General features: G+C 41.4%; 1 protein-coding gene across 1 annotated transcript in view; it reads right to left on the reverse strand.

Moving 5' to 3' along the window:
• Nucleotides 1-27792, reverse strand: part of kif26aa (kinesin family member 26Aa) — a 119790-nt gene that overhangs the window by 69635 nt on the left and 22363 nt on the right. Inside the window, exon 3 of the mRNA XM_077219438.1 lies at nucleotides 1117-1581. Coding sequence (XP_077075553.1) covers nucleotides 1117-1581 — 465 coding nt within the window. The remainder of the gene's footprint in view (nucleotides 1-1116; nucleotides 1582-27792) is intronic.

Genomic DNA, 27792 nt, shown 5'->3' on the forward strand with positions numbered 1-27792 from the left:
TACATATAATTTCACTCAAGGCTATCACTTGAAACATTCTTCCCTTCTGAAATGTCCGCGCTAACGAGCCATTTACTGAAGCTGACTGCTGTAGCATATCTAACGGCAGATGAAGGAAAACCGTAAATCTTTATTATGAGTCCCAATCATAAATACAGTGCATGTTCACAATAACAGTTTAAATAAATGAAAGAATGATTTAAACTATGTTTTACATCTGATATAGACATTTAAATTAAATATGACATTCTCATTAATGGAGTTAAGCACTTAACTTACATGAAATCATTACTGAGAAGTTACAGAAATATATATATATTCTAATATAAATATAGATATTTGCTGTGGATGCAATGCTTTTGAACACTTTTCCTGTGGCATGCTGTGTTTTAATGTTTTAACTACAGCGAGGATTGCTTACCATGATAATAGCAGATTGTCTGAGAAAATATTTTCGCACAAATAGTGCACAACAAGGTCTATCTGTTTCCATTAAAAATATCAAGTAATTAATAATACTATTTGGCCAGTGGAAAAGATTGAGAAAAACTTTCTCTGAAATGTATTTTAGACTATTTGATTTATTTATTCAAAAACAAGGCAAGGATATAAGCTACTAAATGATTTTTTAGCAATTTAATGTGACGGGACATCCATATGTCATATTTTCCTAATGTCTTGTACCGTTAAACATGGTATCACATGGATAAAAATGCATATGCAAATTACATGCAGATGATATATGCATAGTAAAACTAGGTGTTGTAAGCTCCATATATGGTTATTTCAGGGTGGAGACGCATGTTCGCACAATCTTCCGCTTACTGGGATTTATAAATGGAATTTTGCGCAGGTTCTGGCGTATGCACGGTTTTATAAGTCTGAATATTTTTTGGAGCACACCTTTTTTGGCTTTCGGGCACATGTACACTTTTAGTAAGGATCCTACGCATAGTTTTATAAGTGAGACCCCTGATTATGAAAAGGTGAAAATACTTGCTTTCCAACCAGCACTTTTCAGTAAATAGTTTTTAGCATCAAAAGTAGAATAATCAGTTTGTATAGCTTCATGAATAATAATTCGTCATTAACTAGTCATGCAATAGCTACTCTTACCAATGGCCGAAGATGTTCTGATGCACTTGTCACATGCCACACTCCCTCCAGGTAGTGTTGTGCATGTAGAGGAAGTGGTGTGACAGTGGCTAAACAGGTTCGTTTGCCACCCACTCTCGCTGCTCCTTCTTGACTCCAACCCATACCCTGGGGTTTCTCCCTGGATATGGAACCACAAGGATGTCCGGTGAGATTTTGACTGCTATGTGCTGGCCATTTCCAAGAAGCATGGGGTGAGATGGCACAGTTGGATGAAACACATGGTGGCAGCAGGCCAGAAAGGGGTCCGGGCTGCAGGTCAGGCATGTCCTCGAACGCCAGCCCCAGGGCAGAGTGCAGTGCCAGGCGCCTCAGGTGGTGAAGGGGGGTTCCACACACTTCACAGCTGCTCTGGGATCCGCAGCCCCGAGGAGGCCATTCCAGAGTCTGGAGCTTGTCAAGGAGGAATGCTGCAAAGCTTGGGTCCTGCAAGGAAAGTCAGCAACATGACAAGTAATTACAGCACAGCTGCTGAATAAATCTTGGTTTTGTTCGTGCATCGTTTTGGTTAAATTAAAAGACTGATTAAATTTTCTTAGCTTGTGCATTAATATTCTCTATTCACAAAGCTGGCCTTAATTTATAGTTGATTGGCTTGTCAATCATATGCAACACAGTATGATGCTGTAAAAGCTTTCAAGTAAGAACCAGTGGCAGCAACAAAGCCCACAAGTTGACATATACTACAATAACAAGCATTTAAAATCCTCAGAAATATGTAAATGAAATGTTTCATGAGGGAAGAAAATGCTATTCTTTTATTTTATTTTACACATATACAATACTGATGTCATAACTAGAGAACTAGAACAACAACAGCGATAATAAATATAAACCGCTCTCTTGTGATATTATTGTTTACTAAAACTGAAATAAAAATAAAGCTAAATAGTCACACATATATCTATAAACAAAAAAAACGAATCAAACCTACAAAACCTCATACAAAAATTACTAAACAATAAATAAAAAATAAAATGAAAACTAAACTATGAACCAGCATTAGTTGGTTAAAAGTTCCCTAAATACTTTTAAAGTGTAAAAGTATGGATCCTATAAAGTATGGGCCCAATAAAAATATTTAGATGAAGATATATAAATGATGGTAAACTTTTGGTGAACTTTATTAAATAAATGTCGCTTCTAACAGCTGCTCCTTTTAAAAAAACATAAAATCAAAGCTCTCTCCGTGCAATACTGTGTGTAGCTCGATTTAAGGATTGTAATAATAAGTTTATGCTGACAACACTCTAAGTGTATATTTTGCGGGAGTTAAATGGAGGTCAGGCGACAAAGCCCCGACCTCAGCACAACACTATACCATGATTAAGTGCTTTTGTCTGGGACTGGAGGACTTCTACAGCAGGTTCATTCACTAAGGGGGGAAACCATTCGACATTGGCATGCCAGATGCCTTCAATCTGCTTCAGTCGGTATGCAAGCAACCGTTCCAACCTGTTAGAGCTGCCTATGGGCATTTGACTTTACATTTATTCGTTTAACAGGATTGGCTAACTTCTTTACAAGGAAGTCCTCAGCCTGGTCCAGAAAACAGATACTATAATGACTGAGAGTACAGAAAATGATACTGCTAATGCTGCTGGGAACGAAAGTGAATTATTTGTGACTGAATAGAATAGAATAGAATAGAAAATCTGACTGAAAGGTGTTAAAATAAGGCAAAAAGTATAAAATTATAATAAGAAGAAGAAATAAACAATAATAAATTGCAGTAGAAGAAAATTCCCTGAAATACATCTAATATAAAATAAAAGCATGCAAAAAAACAACCATAAAATATCTAAATATAGTTCTTTTGACTTTTGGACGGTTGTACTGTATGTTAAAGGTTTTAATGTCCTCTACGTCTCTATTAGAAACATGAAGAGTCTAGTCATTAAAGGGTTTTGGAGCAGTTCAGGCAACATATGTCCTCAGAAGATTTGTGTGTACATTTAAACACTTTTAATTGTAATAATGCAAAATGACAGCTGCAGAATGCAAAATTACCAGATGACATGGATGGAAGCACAAACATGGCGTGTGTTAGTCCATCCGCCCACTCAACAGACACAAGCTGCACTTGTAAAGTGCTAGTCACACCACGGTGCTATTGGAGAGGACCTTCCTTTGTATAGAGATTTAAAGCCAGGCTGCCGTCTGCATCCTTTATTGTGTCTGTGGCTTCTGGTGTCCTCCTAGGCAAACACGCAAGTGGTTATTCACGAGTCAATGCCTTGCTATGAGCCCGTGCCCTCTGTGCCCCACCCCACATGTGCTCGCACTGGCCACTGAATTCTCATAGACGGGACAAAAGGGTGAGGTTGAGCAGGCACACTTTGTGATGACAACAACATTAAATATGTGTACCCATCCACTAAAGGGATAAGAATTACCAGAGACCTCACAATAGATTATTTTAACAATTCTTAAGCCAGAACATGACATTGTTGCCATTTTAAACATTTTGTGATATGCTGAGCAGGGCTGTCACTAGAGGGGAGAAAGATGGTGCCTATTCTCGTGGCTCGTCTACCGCGTTTTGGAAATGAAACGTCTATTACCATATCTGATTTTCAGCTCTGTATATGTCTCTGTATCAATTCCAGCACGAGTCCTCAAACTTTTGAAGTGCATCTTCAAAACAGCATTGTCTCGACATGTTGACAACAAGAACCAAACTCTTCCAGGCCTGAGTTACGACTACAGTATTTGTGGGAGGGTCAAAGTAGAAGTCGTTCACGGGCAGCCAATGAAAACCATAGGCTGACAATATGCAAATTTGTTACATTGTTGCATAGGTGTGTTACAGGAATTGAGACTGGAATTGCTGACGACTCGTTTCAGCAGTTCAGATACGATTATATATTTTAGGAGATAATATTTTTATTTGTCATGCGCTTTGATCTTTAAAACTTTACATTCACAAACAGCTATATTACACACTGCATGAAAGGTAATATTCGAAAAAGCACAATAGAGGCAATTTAATAAAAAATTCAACTGCGTATGCACATTCAATTCAATGTATTTGCTACAAAAGCAGGTTTACAACAAAAAAAACCTTACTATCCTTACTTGCACAACAATCGCAACCCCAAGCCAAAATCCAGGCCCTGAAAAAAAATGTATACTTGGTGTCCAAGTAATGATATGTCCAAATTATCATGATATATTGTGCTGTATAGATTATTTCCCCCACCTTAACCATCCACCAACAGTGACTTTCTTTTCAAACCGTATAAGGCACAATGGGGAAAGTGAAAGGGATGAAAAATGTAAGATCTACAACTGCTCCTGCAATAAATCTGAAAAACTACCTGGTAGGCATTACTGGTGATGGACTACCTTTCCCTGTTCACAAAAATAAATAAATAAAGGCGTAGCTTAAACAAAGAGGAGTGTGACATACTGACATACAGTTAAATAAAAGATAGGATTGCGGAGGCTGTCGACTATGATGCAGTGCTAGATATGAGGCTAAGAGAGAACTGAGGCCTTCCTTCGAAGGCTTCATCCATGCTCCATAGAGGAGAAAATTGCTGGTGAATTGCAATTTTCTGTTCAGTTAGGTAACAGACAGATGATGGAGGTACTGAAGGAAAAAGAGGAGAGGAACAGGAAATGGAAGGAAGGCATGCAAGGAATAAGTAAGGAGTGTTATAAATGTTGGGCGAAATCCAGTGTACATGACAGAACACAGTAAGAGGGCACATTCGAGTGACTGGAATGAGTTTGAGAAGATTCATATTATGAAACGTTCTGAACACAGTCATATGGGCACTCTTATGACACTCTTATGTTTAAAAATGTGAATGTGAGGGGCAGTAGAATGGAAAAGAACACCTGGGCCCTCTACGCATTTTAAAAAATTACCTTATTTTAACTGGATGCAAATAATAAATATTTTCTCAAATAAAAATAAAATAATTTTACCAAGAAATTTCCCACATTCATACACAATGTGGGATTGCAGATGTTTTTATTTGCATTTTACAACAGCTTTGAAAAAGTTTCTGAATCCCAAAAATGTTTACTTAATAGTTCAAAATGCTCATCATGCAAAAGACACTCAAAAAGCATTGAGGTGATGCATCAGTTAAATACATCCATAAATGTTATCCATTCAACGGCCGTGGCAGACCCTGTTTTTGACCAACTGCTAAGTGACACGCACAAAATTTTGGGATATCATAAAGTAGACAGTGAATGATACATCTATGCTAGATAAATTAGATTTAGATGTGTCTTGTGGTCAGCATTCTTAAACTCATTCTAAGCCACAGTCTCAACAAAAATACCAGATATTGCAGCGTCCCACTTATAACAGAACCCTGTCCAAGCAAAACTGACAAAAATATAAACACAAGATCTATATACCTTTACCCTGAATCCAATACTTATGTACTTTGTTTGAATGATCACAATAAAGACAAGGTTTTTTTAATTACCTGCGATCTGATAATTCTGGCTGACAAAACTTGACTGGTCCTGTCTCTTGACTAGTACAAGTTCTCGTGATCTCTCAAGCTACGGCTTCTGGTATGCAGTCTGACCACAACTGACTGAACTACTCTTGAGACAATTCTACTTACTCGCAAAGCAGTGTTGTAAATCACCTCACACACACAATTGAGAATTATCCTCATAAGCAGCAACAGACGGAGTGCTTTGTATGCTGGAGGTCGGGGGGAGACTGGATCCTCCTCTATCAGAAGTCTAGAAATGAGCAGCTTATTTCAGAAAAGGCAAAAAGACCTGATGTTAAACTTCAAAATGGTAAGATATCAAGATATTAAAGACAAGAAAAGATGTTCAAAATGTCATGCAAAATGATTTCAACAAAATGCCTTGCTAAAACATCCATTTTGAGAGGAGAATATATTGTGCTCTCAAATGCAGCACAAACTCAGTTTGGGTTTTTTTATGAGGAAAGAGAGAAATTTTTTGAATAATGCATAGTACAAGGATTAAAACAACACAAATATAAAAAACATTTCTACAAATATTTCTAAAGTAAACTGTCCAACACAATAGAGGATAAGTGATTACTACAGCAAAAAGATTACCATTAATAGCAAAAGATAAAAAGGGCCAGTACTATTAAAAATACTGTATTAAATATTATGAAACTTGATGAGATTATATCAAGTAGTAGAAAGAGGGCTGCCCCCCCGACAACCGTCATTTATTTGCCTCTTTGCATATTTATGGCAGCAGTCTTCTCATCCAAACACCTGTGTATCTGTGAATCTCGTCCCAGTGAAACCTTCCATCCCTCAATGGAAGTGTATGTTAATAAAAAAAACTCATTAAAAAAATAATTATGCATGTGTCACGAAATACTTCAAATAAGAGACTCTAATTAGTAATGTAAATTAATCCTGTCCACAACATGAACTGGCTATATAAAAGCTACATTAAAGGGTTAGTTCGCCAAAAATGAAAATTCTGTCATTAATTACTCACTCTCATGTTGTTCCCAACCCGTAAGACTGTCATTCATCTTCTGAACACAAATGAAGATCTTTTTGATGAAACCTGAGAGCTTTCTGTCCCTCCAATGACAGCCTAAGCAATTACCACTTTTAAAGGGTAAGTTCGGCGTTTTACAAGTAAAGCCCTATTTTAAGATTGTTTCTGATGAAATCGAACGGTTAAGATTAAAATTTGGACACATGCTGCTGTCCCGAGAATTTTAGGTTTTTGTGTTAGCACCCCCCCCACCTATACAATGGTTTCATAGGTGCATTGGAACAATCATTCATATAAACGCATTAAACTTTAGTTTACAAAGACGTGAAACTCACACAAACTCACACTCACACAGACAGGTGCTAACACAAAAACCTAAAATTCTCGGGACAGCAGCATTTGTCCAAATCTTAACCGTTCGATTTCATCAGAAACGATCTTAAAACAGGGATTTACTTGTAAAACGCCGAACTTACCCTTTAAAGGCAGTTAAGACACAATACAAGTAATCCATGTAACCAGGGGCGCCGCTAAGGGGGGAAAAGTTAGGACGATTCTAAGGGCCCACACACTTTTGGGGCCCCCAGAGATCGATTTTATTAATGGAATGGGTGGGGTAGGGGGCCCAACCTCATATTCTTTCATAGGACCCAATATTTCTAGCCGCGCCCCTGCATGTAACTCCAGTGGTTTAACCTCAAATTTAATTACATTTTGTGGAGCAAAGAGACACTGACAACTGTCAATTTTATTAAGAAATTCAAAGAATACCATTCTGGTGCTCTTTAATATGGCATGATTGCTGTAGCACCTCAATTTAAGCGACACAGGAACGGATCATCCCTTCCTCTTTACCACTAGTTATAGCATGAAATAAACATGAATGAACATGAACGAATGTATGTTGAAAATAACAGTACACAACTTACTGAAATGTATCATGTCTCATGTATCATGTCTCATCAATTGTTTAACCATGGAAAAAACTGCTTGTAAACAATGTTTGTATCTTTGTATCAATGTATCTTTTTCAATAATCCTTAAACACGTGGATGTACGTCATAATACAGAAGAAACCGGTGGTCCACGACCCACAGGCCAGTTCTGATTGAATATCATAGTTTTAAAACAATTGCTTGCCTGCTGTTCTCCAATTCTGGTACTAACTTGCTGAAACTTCTATAAATTCCAGGATCCCTCCCAATATCTACTGAAGATTTTCATCAAGGCTTTTTTTGTCATGTCTTTAGAGTATAATTTGTCTCTTTGACAGTGAAAGCATTTAAAAACTTCCTTCCCAGTCAGTCATCAGTCTCTGATTGGTCATACGGCACCAATGATACCAAAGATAATGGCGTTGACGGCACTGGCATAATTAACTATGAGATGCAGGGAGAAATTGTGATGATGGCACTTAATAGAGCAATTATGCCCCATTAGGATAACATCTCGCCAAATAATCTCCCATTAACATGAGCAAGCCCAGAGATGATGACAGCATTTGATTACATGTGGGTGGGCCTATATTACACATTCAAGTGACCGTCTATAGAAATGCCATTTATTATGACTCCCAAAACATTTCTACCAACCTTGTTTGTCTAATTTACATTTAAAAGACTAATTTCATAGAGAATTGTAAACAAACAGGTTATGGCAGATAGACAAATTATACCATGCTACTTGAGTAATTTATTTGCAATTATAGTATCCCTGGTGAGTAGAATTTATGCCAAAGATTTTTCTTAATTAGTATAATATTGTCACTCACAAATGTTTTCCTGACAATATTAAAAAATGACTGCAGTGTTCATAAATTACTTGTGCGGCAAGTAAAGTTTCTTAAGAAGGGAAAGGGAATAGCATGCCTGCTACTTTGTTTTGAGCAAAGTCACAGAAAAGTTCACCGTACATCCCACAGATATTGTCAAACGATGTAATTGACAGAACACCAGAGTAGGGATTTAGTTCTGTAAAGGATAGAAGGAATGAAGCAGGAATAAAAAAAACAGCCACTCTTCCACCACAGTGACTTAGCAAAGACTTGTTTATCCTGGGTTTCTCTTGCAATCCAAGTCATCCGTATCAAAGCCGAGTTCCTGTCTATGTAATGAGAATGTTACGTAATTGACATGACACACACATACATCACTGATGCATTCAAAGGAATGCTGCCTCTGTGTAGGTTATTGCATAATGCGCTAGTTGATACACACAGGTAAAATGAGAATGTAAGAAAATCATGAAGATTAGGTAAGAGCTGCCGAATCAAATCTATAAGCTGTGTTTTTAAAAATTGGAGCCATTGGTGTCACTTTGATTGTTTCAAACAAACCGAAATCGAGATAGAAAGATTTGTTTCACCCTGGTTCAGCTCTGTGGTCAAATAAAGAGACTTTAGAGGGCTTAATTAACATTACACACAATCCTTCCAGCAGTGATTATGGAGCAAGTATGTCATCCCTTATTGAAAAATGTAGCACTCTCATAAGAATCATTAGTGTCCCACTGATGCATATCAGCCAAGCCAATTAGCCACATGATTAATACAATCATTCAGCAGAATGAGTCATAATAAATGAATGGAATAAATTAATTTTTCAGATGGTGCTGAAATAATTTCATACTTTGAACATAAATATTATCCTACTCACATATGCCTGTTTCTAACTATTAGTATTTTCTGGCAACAAGAGCAGCAGAGTTTTTATGTGTAGAAAATGTTATGAGCATATAACTGCACTTTGAAACATTAAAGGGATTAAAGTGGGGAAAAGATTTTTATCAGCAGTAGTTATACACAAGTGTGCTTAAGTACACTTAAGTGTGCTTTTGGTCAAAAAGACATCTTTGATGCAGGATAAAAAGGGAATGTTGACATGACTTCCTCTTAAGTAATATTCTTTGAGACGCACAGAGCACACTGAATGATATTTGACTGTCAGAATAAACTCTGCACTGTTCTTGTAGAATGTATTACTTTGATATGCTAGAGCATAGTGTCACGCTCTAGAATGATGGCGTATCTGTATAGTCACAAAGATGATTTGAAAATGACTTTGCATTAGTAAGTCATAATATCGTCATCCTTTATAGAAAACGTTCTCAAGACTTCTATACTTGGTTCTTCTGTTCAGTTCTATGGGTAATCCACTTCTACCACTGAAGGTAATTGATCAAATTTGAAGAGGCAATACACAATATTATCATTAAAAGTGGATGTATATATATATATATATATATATATATATATATATATATATATACACACACACACACACACACACACACACACACACACACACACACACACACTCAACTAAAGGATTATTGGGAACACCATACTAATACGCCTTCAGAACTGCCTTAATTCTACGTGGCATTGATTCAACAAGTTGCTGAAAGCATTCTTTAGAAATGTTGGCCCATATTGATAGGATAGCATCTTGCAGTTGATGGAGATTGTGGGATGCACATCCAGGGCATGAAGCTCCCGTTCCACCATATCCCAAAGATGCCCTATTGGGTTGAGATCTGGTGACTGTGGGGGCCATTTTAGTACAGTGAACTCATTGTCATGTTCAAGAAACCAATTTGAAATGATTCGAGCTTTGTGACATGGTGCATTATCCTGCTGGAAGTAGCCATCAGAGGAGGGGTACAAGGTGGCCATAAAGGGATGGACATGGTCAGAAACAATGCTCAGGTAGGCCGTGGCATTTAAACGATGTCCAATTGGCACTAAGGGGCCTAAAGTGTGCCAACAAAACATCCCCCACATCATTACACCACCACCAGCAGCCTGCACAGTGGTAACAAGGCATGATGGATCCATGTTCTCAATCTGTTTACATCAAATTCTGACTCTACCATCTGAATGTCTCAACAGAAATCGACCAGGCAACATTTTTCCAGTCAACATTTTTCCAGCCAACATCAGACCAGGCAACATTTTTCCAGTCTACAACTGTCCAATTTTGGTGAGCTCTTGCAAATTGTAGCCTCTTTTTCCTATTTATAGTGGAGATGAGTGGTACCCGATGGGGTCTTCTGTTGTTGTAGCCCATCCGCCTCAAGGTTGTGCGTGTTGTGGCTTCACAAATGCTTTGCTGCATACCTCGGTTGTAACGAGTGGTTATTTCAGTCAAAGTTGCTCTTCTATCAGCTTGAATCAGTCGGCCCATTCTCCTCTGACCTCTAGCATCAACAAGGCATTTTCGCCCACAGGACTGCTGCATATTGGATGTTTTTTCCCTTTTCACACCATTCTTTTGAAACCCTAGAAATAGTTGTGCGTGAAAATCCCAGTAACTGAGCAGATTGTGAAATACTCAGACCGGCCCGTCTGGCACCAACAACCATGCCATGCTCAAAATTGCTTAAATCACCTTTCTTTCCCATTCTGACATTCAGTTTGGAGTTCAGGAGATTGTCTTGACCAGGACCACACCCCTAAATGCATTGAAGCAACTGCCATGTGATTGGTTGATTAGATAATGGCATTAATGAGAAATTGAACAGGTGCTCCTAATAATCCTTTATATATATATATATATATATATATATATATATATATATATATATATATTTCATAACCTGATTTTGAAGTGCTCCAAATAGACTTTTTAAACGCAGACAAAGAGTGACTGGAATTTTTTTATGATTCATTTTAAACTGTTTTGCTCTTCCTTTTACATCAATCATGTGCCGAACATACATATTAAGTGTAATCAACATGCAATTTAGCTTTATTTGTGATGTCCACTTTTTGGTAATATTTTTGATTTGATTTCTATTACACGAGAGTAGATGTTAAAACTTCATGCTGATTTGTACTCGGCTTTCGCCAAGATAAGCACCAACTAAGACATAGCTTTACAGTAACCTATGCTTCTCCATCCATTTACGCTTCTTTCCATATGGTGATGTAAATCTCCTTCTGTCTAGTGTTAACACGCGTCAGCACACACAACGGCTGCAACCACAGTGCGGTCCCCCCATGACAACCGTCTGAATTGAGCTGAGTAGGGGACATCTCTAGGGTCTTCAAGTGGGCACCTTCCGTCCTCAGTGTTTCGTCGACTAGCCCACGACACCTCAAGAGGGTTCGACAGTGACTCTGGCGTCCCAGAGTCACGCCCCTCCGTCCCCCACTCAACTCAGCCCAGCTTACAGACCTCTACATCCCTCCTGCTGCTGAGACCTAACCACAATCTCACAATCTCTCCGCAACCCAACCATACGCGCCAACCCGTTTGACTAAGGCTGTCGAGCCCCACTGGTGCGTTAGAATGCAGTTTCAGTGGCAACGGTTGCGTATGGCATCACCTACCGCAAAACACAATATCTGCCCAACCACCCGTCATTCACGCAATATACACAGGAACGTAATGACTGTAAATACTATACAACCTATACAAATAAACCAACAGACTCCTCAAGTTTTCAAGAATTCTACGAAACCGTAGCATGGCGGCCTGTACACAGCCAGCTAGAATCTTTCCATCTCAACCACAGCCAGTTGCTGCTCCTTTCTGCTGCTTCAGATAAGTTCTTTACTGTGCGACGCAACTCTTGGCCACTGAATCCGACGTCTCTGAGGAACCGGGTTGTAGGGTGTGCCACAAAACCTCGACAACCCACTTCCACTGGATAAACCTGGACTCTCCATCTTCGCTGTTCTGCTTCAGTGGCCAGATGAGCATACCGCGGTTTGTTCCTCTCATATGCCTCATCTACTGCATCCTCCCATGGCACTGTTAACTCTATCAGTTGAACAATGCGTGCTGATCCAGACCACAAAACAATATCTGGTTGTAGGTTAGTGGTGGCAATCTCAGGTGGAAAAATAAGCCGTTGATCAAGATCAGCCAGCATCTTAAAGTCCCTAGCAGCTTCCAGTTGTCCTGGGCGAGAATTGGTGTTAGCACCTTTTCTTGGTTGTTGCTCGCCTGGGCGGAGGAATATTGTCTTCTGCGTGTAATGTTTTGCTAGAACAGGCGGCAACTTATTGGTCATACTATGCTTGCCTTCCAATGCTAAAGCCAAACATCGCAATACTTTGTCATGGCGCCAAGTAAACCGACCTTGGCTAAGAGCCACCTTACACCCTGTCAAAATGTGCCTTATTGTGGCAGGTGATGAACACAAAGGACAAGAGGGATCCTCTCCTACCCAGAGGTTTAGGTTCTGCGGTGATGGGAGAACATCATATGTTGACCTAATAAGGAAACTGATCCTACTCTCTTCCATTGACCAAAGGTCTTGCCAGCCCATATTTTGTTGTTCCACACTCTCCCATCTCATCCACTCTCCCTGCTTGGCCTGGGAAATGGCCTTTATACATCTCATCCTCTCCTCCTGCTTTCGCACCTCGTTAACTACCAGCTTCCTCCTTTGAGCTGGGCCTGCCTTGTGCCATTTAGGAGATGAACTGAACCCCCTCTTCCATGCTGTACCTGTCCCACGATATCCCCAATTTGAAGGTCAGCCTTTGCCTCTACTACAGATTTCTTTGCTGACCACTTTCTACCAGTTTTTACCACAGGGGCTGCCTCCCTTACACATTTGTGGCGTGACTCTGCTAAAGTCATTTCCAGTCTGACCTTGGCACACTTAAACTACTCGGTTAAAGCAGAGACTGGCAGCTGCAATACTCCTTTACTATAAAGTCCCACTCTGCTGAGGCAGCGTGGAACTCTCAACCATTTCCTGATGTATGAACTTATTAACGCTTCCAGCTTATCCACTGTTGTCAAAGAAACCTTGTACACATTCAGTGGCCACAGCAACCTTGGCAGTAGACCAAACTGAAAGCACCAAAGTTTTAGTTTGCCTGGTAGAGCGCAGCTGTTTATGCTCTTCAACCCTTCCACTGCTTGTCGTCTAACTTCTCCCACTCGAACTGTGTCCTTTAGATCCCCATCGTACCATCTCCCAAGACTCTTCACTGGCTTCTCAGAAACTGTTGGTATTGCCTCGCCATTAATGAAGAATGTTTTATCTACTACCTTTCCTTTAACTATCGAGATGCTCCTTGATTTAGAGGGCTTAAATTGCATTCGTGCCCATTCTATATTATCTGTTAACTTCCCCAATAACCGATTAGTGCAGGCTACTGTTGTAGTCATGGTTGTCATGTCATCCATGTATGCTCTGATTGGTGGTAGTCGCATCCCAGAAGCCAAGCGCTCTCCTCCTACAACCCATCTTGATGCCCTAATGATTACTTCCATTGCCATGGTAAAACCCAGTGGAGAAATGGTGGCTCTAAGCATTGCCATGTGGTGCTTAATTTTGGAGTTGAGAATCTAAATTGTAAATCTCCAAAATAGGCTTTCACTAAATTTGTTATTGACATTGGTACTCATGACATTGGTAAAAAATCTAACGCTGCCCAAAGGAGCTCATGTGGCACTGAACCATATTCATTAGCCAAATCCAGGAATGTCACATGGAGCTCCTTCCTCTCCTTTTTAGCTGATTGAATTAGTTGCCAGATAACATTGATGTGCTCTAAGCATCCTGAGAACCATGGAATGCCCGCTTTTTGAACTGAAGTGTCAATGAAGCTATTCTTTAATAGGTAGGTTGACAATCTCTGCGCAATAATGCTGAAGAAAATCTTACCTTCGACGTTTAATAGTGAAATAGGACGAAACTGGCTGATGCTTGTAGCATCTTTTTCTTTAGGTATAAAGACTTTAGGCCATTAGGCCCTGGAGATGATGAAGTCCTTGCCTTTCTCACAACCTGCTCTATCTCTTTCCACTTAGGTGCACAGACCTCCTTTTGGTATTCTGGTGGATTGATTGGTGGGATATCTGACGGAATTTGATATAGGCTCATGCCTTTTGCATCTGTATGCGTTTCCTCCAAATATCTCTCTAGCTCAACCCTAGATGCTTTTAAAGTGCCTTTTTTCTCACTGGTGAATAACTTCTTTACGAATTTGAATGGGTCTTTATAGAAATTAGTCCCCCGCACGATCCTTCTTTTTGTAGCGTTTCCGTAGGCGCTCAGCTCTGCGTAATGTTGCAAGCTTATCTTTTATGAGATTTTTATGAGATTCTAAGAGATTGAGTCCCTCCTTCTGACTTTGTTCTGCTTTTTTCCATTGCTTCCTCAGCTGTCTAATTTCTCAAACTAACCCTTCAATTTTCTGCTGCCGTCTAGATACAGCAGGAGTAGTTTGTACTTTTTCCTTCCTTTTATCCACACCAAACCTCTCACTTCCATATGCGTAAATGATGTCCCCAAATTTATCCAGCTTCTTTTCAACTGTACCAGTTAATCTTTCCAATGCAAAGCATAGATCTGTGTTTACCATGTTCCATGCAGTTTTCTCACAAGCTCTTGGCCATCTAACTCCAGGCCTATGCCCGTTAAGGTTCTTTTCTCTCTTATGCTGGTTAGTCTGACCGGGTTCACCAAGTATCAATGTGTTCATCACTAACTGTGCAAACCCTCATCTCCTCTATGACAGGGGTATTGATATCCTGCGAACTGTGGTTTGCTTCCTGTCGCTGGATTTCATTTGACTGACTTGACTGACTTCGTAAGAAGTACTGATCAATGCGAGGCCCTTGTCCCTTCTCCCACAAGCATTTCATTTTCCCTTGATGAATCTTCAACCCCCTGACCGTTGTCGCCTTGCTCCAGCCACAGACACAAGCTTGGAGTTCAATGACTTTGCTAACTGCAGAACCTGAACTAGTCTTTTGTGAAGTACTCTCCATACTCATATCCGTTTCCATTCCAACGTCGTTAACCATGTTGTCCAACATTGAGTCATCTTCTGCCCCTGCTCTCGCAGACTCTACGGGGATTTTTCTCTTTAATTTCTCATAAGCCTTGGGCGGGTGTCTCCAGCATCCTGTAAACACAGAGCTGGATACTGCCGACATGGGTAACTAACCCTTACCAGCCCCATTGGGGTCTCTTTCCTCCTGTCAGCTGTCTCTCCAGGCTGTCACAAGGTCTTTCCCTTGTTGCCAGCAGCAGTATTCACTGCAGTCACTGGATGTATCCAGATCTTCATGATTTCCATTACACGAGAGTAGATGTTAAAACTTCATGCTGATTTGTACTCGGCTTTCGCCAAGATACGCATCAACTAAGACATAGCTTTACAGTAACCTATGCTTCTCCATCCATTTATGCTTCTTATATATTTATCAGTCTTCACTGGAAATACAGTACTTACAGATAGTGAAAATGAGCTAAAGCAGACACAACATTGTTTTCTTTTGCTGTATTCACATAAATGTTCTGTTTGCAAACAGCTATCAACTCCTGTCCTGTTCTCTCATTGCTGGGAAAAAAAAACTAGCAAGTTTAAAATCTGTTTTCAAAAAAAAAAAAAATGAGGAGGATGGATAAGAGCAGCAGGACCACAACAGCAGGAGACACGACTCAATGTTCCATGTCAACAAGACAGTCAAAACCTATTTTAGGTACCTCACCACAGGTTTCGTCTTTTATGAACTTGTTTTTGAGCCAAAAAGGTCAAAGCTGAATATACCAGGCCCCCAGTCAACAGAGATCAAATGAACAGTTTCACTCCTCCCTGTGTCCGCCTGTAGTTTCCTGTTTTTACAGGGAATTGACAGTGATGGTACCTCCTTTTAAAGAAAACAGTTATGGCTAAATATTTGTACTTGTTAAATCTCTGCTGTTGTGTCCTCTCACACGTTGCCTCTGTTTTTCAGCAGGCCGTCAGCTGAGTTTCCTTTCTTTGGCTCTCACATTATCTGCGTGAATTCTGCTAGACTCACATTAAATTGTCACTCTCTTCAAGAACATTTCCTTCTTTTCACCAAGTGTTTGTATGAGAATCGTCTTTATGCAAGTCTCTGCTACATTAACAATAATGCACCAGACCACCTATAAAACTCTGCTGTTTAGAGAAAGCACTTTAGAATGTCAATGAGATGATAAACTTCAAGCATTCAGTTATTTTATATGCTGCAGGTAAATGTCACACTAGGCCCAGTCAAATAAATCAGAAAAGCTGCAAGCTGAATTTCTACTTTAAAAGATTCTTGCAAGTGCAGTAAAAGATAAGTAGCAAAATACTTGACCACAAGTAAATGGGATTGACCTCAACATTAGAGAAGCAATTAGACTGGTGGTTCTCAACCATGGAACGGGGGCCCAATAGTAAGTACTTACAATAGTAATAGTAAGGGCCTCAGTAAGACTAACGGGGACCATATGATTACTTTATTTATATTTAAATAATATAAATGAATATGCAAATAATCAAGATGTAAAATGAAATAAATGTTTTCCCATTCAATAACTTATTCAAAAACATACACTTCTTGGAATTTCTTGAATCACAAATTGAATATTTCAAGAGGTCATTGTTAATAAAATTCAAATTCAAATATTGTGTTGAACAATGTGTCAGAAAGGTTGAGAACAACAGAATAAGAGGCACTTTGTTTATAACAACGGGATCTCAAATTTATGTTAACAACCCATAACACACCACAAATGTTGTTTTGTGAGCTATTTATTATCTTACAAGTCATTGTAAAGTTCTTTGCATTTCTGATTGCACAGTGAAGTTAATCATACATGACACTGAGGCAGAGACAGTCGGATCCATTTGCAGAGATTTATTAAAGGAGAAGACAAACTGAGAACAAGGAGATACAAACTCAAATCTTGAAAAGGGCAATCCAGAATCGTGGTCAAACACGCAGTGGTAAGAGGCAGGCAGCAGAGGTTCACAAACGAGTCCAAAATCCAAGTTCAAGGCACACAAGAACAAATCAACGTAACGAGCAACAAGAGATACAAACTGTGACAGAGGTTTGGTAAAAAAAAAAAATAAAAATAAAAAAAAAAAGACTTCACAAAAAACTAAGAACAGAGCAGTCCAAATAAAGGGGAGCTGAGGGTACACAGGTGATCCTAATGCAATGATGATGAGATAATAAGCAGGGGTGGAGGAAGGGAAGGGAGGTCCTAGTATGCAGGAGAGAGGGACCTAGTGGTCCCAGGAGGAGGCGCTGTTGTGCGTTCCGTGACAATAACTGTTTGCTAAATATAATAACTATAGATAAACTGTACTGTTAAAATGAACTTGGACAGTTGGTTGAAATACTTTGCTTAGTCATCTGTGTGATCTTTAGGATTCATTAAAAAAAAAAAACTTTGGTTTTTTAAAGAAATGGCTGGTTAAAATAAATGGCTGAAGAGACATTAGTTCTGAGAAAAGCATGTGGCTTTTTTTCCCCCTGCAGATGTTGTTTGGTTGAATATTGTGTATCCAATGTATCCAATAAAATGCAGTGAAAATCATATATTTTGTTTGACATTTAGTTAAAACAGTGGATCTACCATTGTACAACATTAGTCAGATTTTCGGCCTTTGTGTGTTTTTAACCCTAAAATAGAGTGTGTGCTCATCTACAAGATACCAATCTAGAAATCAATACACCAGATTTTTAATGCATGACTTTTTCCTCTAACAGAAAAAAACTATGAAGTCTATTAAACTTTTTAATTATTTCAGACCGTTTCCTTTTGATGACATTCTGACTTTGTAAACTTAGCTTAAAGTCTCAGGTGCGAGAATAGAGCTATCTCCTTAACACAGCTGCTGTGCGTCTCTCAAAACACCAAAATCTCCCATTGCAATCTTAGAGCAATCACTAATGACAACTAATCTGAAAGTGTGACCGCCAGGCAGGCTGTGGCTGAGAAAGAGATAAGGCAGTTGAAAGTAAGGCATAGACAACCTGGTTGCATGAAGTCACAACAAGGACAAACGACTGATGGAAGTGACTTAATCAAAGACGAGTTAACACTCCATAGCAGTGATCAGGAGTTCAAAGTAGCTGAAATAACACCAGGAAATTTGTAATGACTTGTCCCGTGTCTGCTTCACTGGACAGCTTGTATCCCTGCTCTACTACAGCACTGGTTTCCAGAGCTCATGAGAAGAGAGCCGTAAACCTGCAGCTTTATTGCTCCAGTGGCTTTTGAAAATGAGTGTGGTGAGGGTTATAAAGCCAGTGAGAACTTAAATATTCCAGCTTTGACAAGGCGTATTGGACCTCTTTAGGCAAACTGGTGCATAAACTGTGGTGGTACCGTACAGAAGCATTCTCTTGAGCATAATATAACAACGAAGTTACACTGCAACACTGTGAAAGGATAAAGTGTCTATGCGACTTCCTGCTTTGTGCTAAGATTTTAAGATATTTGTCAATGAAGAATAGCCTTTTTGTGTGTGTGTGTGTGTGTGTGTGTGTGTGTGTGTGTGTGTGTGTGTGTGTGTGTGTGTGTGTGTGTGTGTGTGTGTGTGTGTGTGTGTGTGTGTGTGTGTGTGTGTGTGTGTGTGTGTGTGTGTGTGTATGTGTGAGACTTTCAGTGTGACTTATATGATGCACTTATCTCAGTGCCAGACGATGAAAGTTGATTGAGGTGCAGGCTCAGGGACAGAACTGAATTACGGCTACCAAACCACTGCATTGATCTGTTTCACAGCTCACTTAGCCTGTTATTCAATCAATTTCAGTGTGCTTCTATCAGCTTACCTGTCCCAAATACTCGAGCTGATCCAGCCCACCCCACTGTCAGACCCCTATTGCCTCAGGTTAATGACAAACTCTAAAGGACACAGTGACAAACCTCTATATCTCTTAAGTTGGATTTGTTTTCTTCACATCTTCCTATAACTGATTCTTTCAGATCTCTTGTAACCATTGGACTTTCTTTTTGCTTACGTGTGATCACACTAGACTTTGTGGTCCATTCAGTTACATTATAAGCATACAAATCGAAGAGGTCGATACTCTGACCTCAATTTGCGGTGTCCAAAGTTGTTTTGCATTTTCAAAGCCTAGTGTGACTGCATCTTCACTGTGTTGTTGTTTTTTATGTTTTTATTTATTTCTCATTATCATGTACACACTGAATCTGAACCCACAGAATTATGCAAAGCAGATTTTAATAGAAATCGGAACCTATCATTAAAAAAATCTCTAAATATTCCATGCCATTTGGGTTTGGTTTTAATCCATAAGCTGCCAAAAAGGTTATATCGTAGTATTTTTAGAACATTTTGTCATGTTTAAATCCATTTCGCAAAATAGCTCAAATTTCCGAAAATCAAACAGAAGTCTGCAGATTTCATCTGGGCCTGCGCATGATCATTTAATGCCAGATGTGCTGATTATGTGATATGTTTGTCCTGTGATCTTTTAACATGCAGCTCCACTCATTTGGTGTCTCTCTCACACAGGTGCTGATTTGTAGGGTTTCCGAACGTAGTGCAATACCCTGATTAGCTCCTGGCTCTGTTCCATAGCCTGGGCGGTTTATAACCCACTCTTCACACATGTTCCCACTCACACATTCACCAGTCATCATGTGTTAGCCGTGATTGAGCACTCTGGAGTGATTAATGCAAATGCAGCATTGATCTGAGGTCTGTGCTCAGCTGCAGGAGTGTAGCCGCTCTTTACCTGCCCTGACTCTGCGACTACAGAGAGAATCAAAGGTCACTCTCATTAGTTTGGACTCACCAGAGACAAAACTCCATGGTGGCTGGATAAGCATACAAAAATGCCATGGTGGCTAGATATGCTAACATTTCATTATTGTGATTAATGGACATGCAATGGTAAAAAAGATGAGTCTGTATTATAGTATCTGTAAATATTAGCACTATCAATTATTTGACACTTTTTTTTTTCACGCCATCAACACATTTTGTTTTTGTTTTATTTTGTTCTGTATGATTTATAAAAAAAGGATAAAATTATCACAGAACCTCAAGTGGCATAACATTGTATATATTATTTAATTTGTGCATGATTTGCATTGATAAATACTGTTCTTTTGAACTTTCTAATTAGAATGATTTGATTTTGAAGGATCATGTGACACTGAAGACTGAAGTAATGGCTGCTAAAAATGGTAATCATTGGAATAAATTACAGTTTAGGCCTATACTGTATATTAAAACAGAAAACAGTTTTTTAAATTGTGATAATATTTCGCAATATTACTGTTTTTACTGTATTTTTGATCAAATAAATGCAGGCTTGTTGAGCATAAGAGACTTCATTCAAAACATTAAACTTTTTAAATTTGAAGATGAGGGTAAATTGTAATTATTTTGTCTTTGGGGAAAAATGTAAGTATCTTCTGTAGCTTCTGAAGGGCAGTACTAATTTTAAAAGATATGATCTTTAAACAAAATAAGAAAAAAATACACATCTTCATCCTGTTCAAAAGATTTGAGCGATGCATTAAGAGCCGAGGAGTGTTTCCTTCTGGAGCATCAGTGGATTTCAAAATCATTCAGCCACTGTTGGAAAGGGTTCAAATATACAAAATATGCTGGAAAACGTCTCGGTTACGTATGTAACCCTCGTTCCCTGAGTAGGGAACGGAGACGTTACGTCGGATGACGACGAATGGGGGTTTCGCTTAGAAAGCCTATCAACTATGAGTATTACAAAACAAGCCAATGGCAAAGAAATGCCATGGGTCTGCGGAATTTGCATGACGTAACTCCGCCCCACCTCGTGGGTATAAAAGGAGGACGCCGGCAACAGGCAGATATGTTTCTTCGCAGAGGAGCCAAGACTGAGCTCAGGCGATCCCCGCGGTACAGCGGAAAGTGGCAGGCAGACGTAACGTCTCCGTTCCCTACTCAGGGAACGAGGGTTACATACGTAACCGAGACATTCCCTTTCGTTGTCACTCCGAGTTACGTCGGATGACGACGAATGGGGTTACCAGTCTAATCACGCCACCTTCTCAGCTGTCTTCCAGTGCCCTGCGTAAATCTGAGATCCCTGTCGTGAGACTGGCACGGACGAAGGACTCCTATTTAGCAAAGGAATACCAAGGTACACTGGGGAGCATATCCCAAAGTTCAGGGGAAGTATGCAATTACTGCTAACCCAGAGGGGGGGACTTAGAGAATACACATACGACCCGAAGGAGACATATGGAGAACACTGGGGTGTCCAGCCGCAGGTGGAATATTTCAACCCCAGGGGTGGCAAGGTCTTGCCAAGGGAAAGACACATGCTCAAGAGGCTTACTGTGGAAATACACATGTGAGGGTCGCTCAGGGGAGGGACCATGCACACGGGAGGCACCTAGCCAACCCCAAGGCAATAGACTGTACGCTCGCTGTAAGCTGCGCGGACATGGCGACCGAGTCGATATCCATACCGAGAAAAGAGATCCTCTGCACGGGGCAAAGTCTGCTCTTTTCCCAGTTGACCCGAAGGCCCAGACGAGCTAGGTGCCGGACCACTAGGTCCCTGTGTTCGCATACCTGGTCTCGAGAGTGAGCTAGGATCAGCCATCGTCGATGTAGTTCAGGATGCGAACCCCGTGTTCACGAAGGGGAACAAGGGCTGCCGCGACGACCTTCGTGAAGACGTGAGGAAACAGGGCTAGCCCGAAAGGGAGAACTGCGTACTGGTATGCCTGCCCCTCGAATGCAAACCGAAGGAACGGTCTGTGTCGAGGGAGAATGGAGACATGAAAGTAGGCGTCCTTCAGGTCGATTGCTGCAAACCAATCCTGGAGCCGCACACATTCGAAAATGCGTTTGGCAGTGAGCATCTTGAACGGCAGCCTGTGAAGGGAACGGTTCAGCACGCGCAGGTCCAGGATTGGCCGTAACCCAACGGTTTTCTTGGGGAAAATGAAGTACGGGCTGTAGAAGCCGGTCCTCATCTCGGCCGGAGGGACGGTCTCGATCGCACCCTTTGCCAGCAGGGTGGCGATCTCTGCTCTCATGATAGGGGCGTTGCCACCGACCAAAGTGGAGCGGACTCCCCTGAAGCGGGGAGGAGACCGCGCGAACTGAATCGCGTAGCCGAGCCTGATCGTCCGTCCGACCCAGCGGGACAGGAGGGGAAGCTCTAGCCAGGCTTCCAAGAACTGTACCAGCGGGGTCATACGGACCACAGACTTCCCACCGATGGTGCAGCAGGGCGGAATGACTGGCTCTGACGTGGACGGCATAGCGGCCCGGTGTGGGGGCACAGTCATTAACCGCGCCCTGACAGAGGAGACCAGAGAAGGAAGAACGTTCCACGGGGGTCTGCTCTGCCAGGGGGCTGGCGACAGAGGCGGAAGAGAGCGGCACGGTCCGGGGACGGCGCGCACTGTCGACCGGCTCTGGGACAGAGGGGGACGAGGGGTGCACGGCTCGGGGGCGGCGCACCGTGTCGTCCGAGAACTTTGTGTGCTAAGTGATGGAAATGTTACTTCTTTCTTTAACCACATTAGGGTGCTGCCCACCCGTGGGTGAGCAGCGGGGAGTGGAGAACAAAAGATTCTCCCCCGGCCCTCCAACGGGGGAAGGAGTGGTCCTGCTACCATCTCCTGAGAAGTAACCTTCAACGTCCCTGAGCAGCCCGTCTCAGGAGCGCCGCTTGGCCCGGCGTTTAGCGGGGGGCGGGGCTGGAGAGGGCTGGGGCGCCTTCTTATGGCTTCCTCCGCGACCGGGCCTGGGTGGAGGCTGCTGCTTGGGCCGGGCGGGAGGTTGCTGCTGCTTGGGCTCGTGCATGTCCCTTAGCATCTGGGCCTGATAGACCTGTAGAGTGGCCATGGCATGCAAAGAGGCAGCCGCCTGTCCCGCCGCTCTGTAGGACTTCGCCACTAGGGTAGACGAGAACCTACAGGCCTTGGATGGGTGCTTAGGCTCACCGCGAGAAGAAGCACTCTGAGGACATAGCTGCATCGCAACAGAGCGCTCAACCGGGGGGAGCCCAGTGTTCCCACAGGCGGCTGCCCCATCGAGGGGAGGAAAGGCGGATGAAATCAACGAGCGGTCGCGGGAAGACATGGGAGTCTTCGAGGACTTCAAGATTTCATCATGCACGTCCGGGAAGAAAGGTATTGGGGCAGGCTGAGGACGGGAAGCCGCAGCTGCACCCAAAAACCAATCGTCCAGCCGCGAGCGCTCAGGACAGGGTGGAGGCTTCCACTCCAAACCAATGCTCGCGACCGCCCGGGAAAGCATGGCCGTCATCTCTGGATCGGACTGAGCCACAGCCGTATTCACAACCAAGGTGGCAGCTGTGACGAGTCGTCACTTCCAGACGAATCAGACCCGCCTTGTGATGCTGCGATTGACATCGCATCTTCCTCTGGAGCGCCAAAGGATACCCGTGGGACCTCAAAGGACGGTCCCGCGGGGATCCCCTGAACGCTCGCGGGTTGCAACACTGGAGAAGGTGCTGCCGGGCACGGACGAATAATCGGCGCTTTGTTCCACACAGTCACCCTCAGATCACCCTGGCCACCAGCCGAAGTAGAGCCTCTCGAGGAGGCGCTAGATTGGGGTGTGGATGAGGGGACTCTCACTCTTGCGAGATCATTGAGTCTCGATCTAAGTGTTGCGATGGTCATGTTCCCACAGAAAGAACATGACTCATCCACGAGCGCTGCTTTAGCGTGATTAAAGCCCAAACACACCAAGCAGCGCTCGTGCCCATCAGAGTCAGACACCAGCCGACCGCAACCAGAAGTGCACGGGCGAGGCATCTTTAAAAAGACGTGCCACGTGCAAGCTATTTTTGTGAGAGAAACTCAGTGCTGAAGCGCCCGCGGAGAACACACTCGCTGGCAAACCACACTCAGATAAGCAGGAAGTGTGCACTCGGCGGGAGATCGCCGTCACACCAACACTGGAGAGTTGCTCGTCTCGTAAGAAGCTGACAATCAGAGATAGCTTAAGGAGTGAAGAATTAGACTTGGCTCCGAAGCGAAAACATATCTGCCTGTTGCCGGCGTCCTCCTTTTGTACCCACAAGGTGGGGCGGAGTTACGTCAAGCAAATTCCGCAGACCCATGGCATTTCTTTGCCATTGGCTCGTTTTGTAATACTCGAAGTTGATAGGCTTTCTAAGCGAAACCCCCATTCGTCGTCATCCGACGTAACTCGGAGTGACAACGAAAGGGAACCAAAAATTTGCGGGACATGGAGGATTCTTCTGAAGAACAGTGGGCAGTTTAACTGCTCAGGACAAACAAAGGAAATCAAAGGAACAACTATCACAAAAAAAAGCACAAAAAGAGCTGTGGAACATCAAGGTAATGACACCGTCACCGTTCAGTTCAGTTCAGTTCAGTTTAGTTTAGTTTAGATTTATATATTAATACACAATCAAATATTTTAATCAATGGACAGCTGCTTTATGCTATAAATAAAAAGAAAGATATTTTTGCTCATTCACTAGGTAGATGCACAGACAGGCAGACAGATGAGGATGGGTGGATGACTAAGCATTAGCAAATGCAAGAATGCCTTGTGATTCTTTTTCCGTCCTTTAAACAGGTTGCTATGACAACCACATCCTATCAGTGTGATGGATTGATCTGTGATGGACAAGTTGTGACCCCTCAGGGCATGACATAATCAGCACAGGATGGAAGTAGGAGAGTGACAGAGAAGAGCACGGTGATGATATGTCACATTCTGAAGATTACCTATTCACTAGAGTAAATCACAATGTTCTAAATAATGAACCGCTTCAGTGATGGAGATAACTGAGGATTTGACTGCATGGCATATCAAGCACTCAGATTATTTATAAAGTTGTTGCTCATTCATTTCGAGTGAAAAAATACACATGAGGAAGGAATGTGATCCTCAGAAACAGCTTCAGATTTAGTCTTTTGCCCTCTACTATGTATCGCAGCTGGAAAACTAAAAAGAGCACTTGCTGTGCCAAAAGGTCACCTACTAGCAATCCAAGGACAAGACGACTGCAAGAATAATCTCATAGAGGGAGGAAGGGTACAGATTCAGGCCTGTTAAAAAGGAAGCTATATTCCCCTTGGGAAAATACCCCACTTGCCTTCCCCTATAAACTGCGGTCATGCCTGGCAGACTGACTGCTGAGGCAGCAGGGACATGTACAGGTTTAAATTTTCATCACATGGACCAGCACATCATTCCATCCAGTTTATTTCTTTGAGATTGCTTTCCCCTCTCCAGTGAGACCACCGTGGGCCTCTTCTGAGTCTTTCCCAGTAAATTTACGGTGAGGTGATTTTCCTTTCGTATGATCCTGGCTGATTGCAGTAATCATCCTTTTTACCTAGAATGCACTGCTCGGTAAGTAGTCCTCTCAGTACCTTCAGTAAATATTGCCAGAGCTGGATGTTCCTATGTTTATACCAGCGTTGAGCACAGGGGGGCAGTCAGACGCTTACTGTGTCATCTAAAGCTCACAGCTAGGAAAATGTTTATGGGTGATTTTATCAGTAAATGTAAAAGCAGAATATGCTAGGAGCCTTTAAATTTAAGTTTTTACTCTGGCATTTTAGGGGATATTCAAAGAGCCAGCACTCAGAAATGTCCCATCATGCCTCAGGACAGATTAAAGGAAATCACTGAAGTGGATGATGACAGTAAATTGAGAAAATAAAAGCACAACACGAAATAGAATTATCACTTGGAAAGCAGATAGATGGAAGAATACCTTTGCAGAAAGAAAATTCATTAGTTTTACAGAAATCATGTGTTTCTCTAGCTTTCAAAATTACATTATTGCAGTCTGTAATAATAAAAACAGCCACATATACTAGTATAGTGCCAAAGTGAAAACCAAAGCCGCACAGCAGACTTAATAATGCTATGGTTAGTCCTACCAATAAATACTTCACAGAGCAGCTGTATTAACTGCCTAAACACTGTCGTGGCAAAAACCCTGACATAGAAATGATGTGATTATAAGTCACTCATGTGACCGCAAATACTGAAAATTGTGATGGCCTGGAGTAATTCTGACTTTTGTTCTTCAGAAGTTTTTCTTTTTTTAGGTTTTATGAGAAACATTAAAAATGTTAATCATATTTTCTTTTAAAAATTGTGCTCACTATATTTAAACCTAAATTATTTAAACCAAGTTTCTAGCTTAAACTGCCCAGATATAGATTTAAAAAAATTATATTTTTCAAATAGCTGGTCTATAACAACACAGCGTCCTCGGACCAGCACAGTTTGCTCCAGCAACACCAGATCTGCTGCGTTGCTCATAAAAGCGGCTCATAAAAATGTACTTCCATGTGTGTCTCATTATCTTGTTAATGCCTATTTAAGCCCTGTGTTTTCACTCATTCTTTGTGATGTCTTGTACTGCATTTCTGAGTGCGTTTCCTCTGGTTACCTGTTTTGGTTTTGACTTTCTGCCTGCTTTTCTGGATTTCTTTGTTTTTCTACCATGTTGTCAAAATCATTGCAGCAAGGTCTGTGAACACCACTCTTCCATTCTGATAACAACATTAAACAGGTTCTCCCCTCTCAGTGAAACACCCACTGAGAATCCTGTTGAATGTGTCCTAGTTATTGGCGATTCTATTACACGGAACTTGAAAATAGAGACACCAGCAACCATAGTCACATGTTTGCCGGGAGCCAGAGCGCCTGACATCAAAGCAAATTTAAAAGTGCTGGCTAATGCTAATCGTAAATTCTCTAAGATTATTATTCACGTCGGCACTAATGATGTTCGACTTCGCCAGTCGGAGATCACTAAAATTAACGTTAAAGAGGTGTGAACTCGCAAGTACGATGTCAGGCACTGTAATTTGCTCTCAGTGATGAGATACTTAGTAGACTAGGATAGTGTTTTAGGATAGTGTTGCTCTTCTCTCTAGTAATATGGCACGTAGTCTTAGAGCTCAAACATGACAATCTGGGGCTCAGGTCAGGAAGCAGACAGAATGGCTAAACCGACCATCTGCCAGCTCAGCTGTCTCACATCACTGAGGTCAGATAAATCCCATCACATAGAGACTCTCTCACCTAAATATAATCATATAGAGACTGTGTCTGTTCCCCGAACTAGGAAACACAAAAAACTCCTAAAACCATTTAATGGTGAAAATTTAATTGATGTTTAACAAATAAAAAACTGATATAATACAGATGAACAATTGATAAAGCTTGGGTTGCTGAATATTCAATCCCTTACTTCAAAAGCACTTATTGTTAATGATATGATTACAGATTATAATTTAGATGTGCTGTGTTTGACAGAAACCTGGCTAAAACCAGATATTACATTACTTTAAATGAGTCCACCCCCCAAGATTACTGTTATAAACATGAGCCCCATTGCTTTAATTTATAGTAACATCTTCAGAATTACTGAGAAG

The sequence above is a fragment of the Siphateles boraxobius genome, unplaced genomic scaffold, assembly GCF_051911475.1.
Source record: "Siphateles boraxobius isolate OS27281-9 unplaced genomic scaffold, OSU_SipBor_1 8, whole genome shotgun sequence".
NCBI lineage: Eukaryota > Metazoa > Chordata > Actinopteri > Cypriniformes > Leuciscidae > Siphateles > Siphateles boraxobius.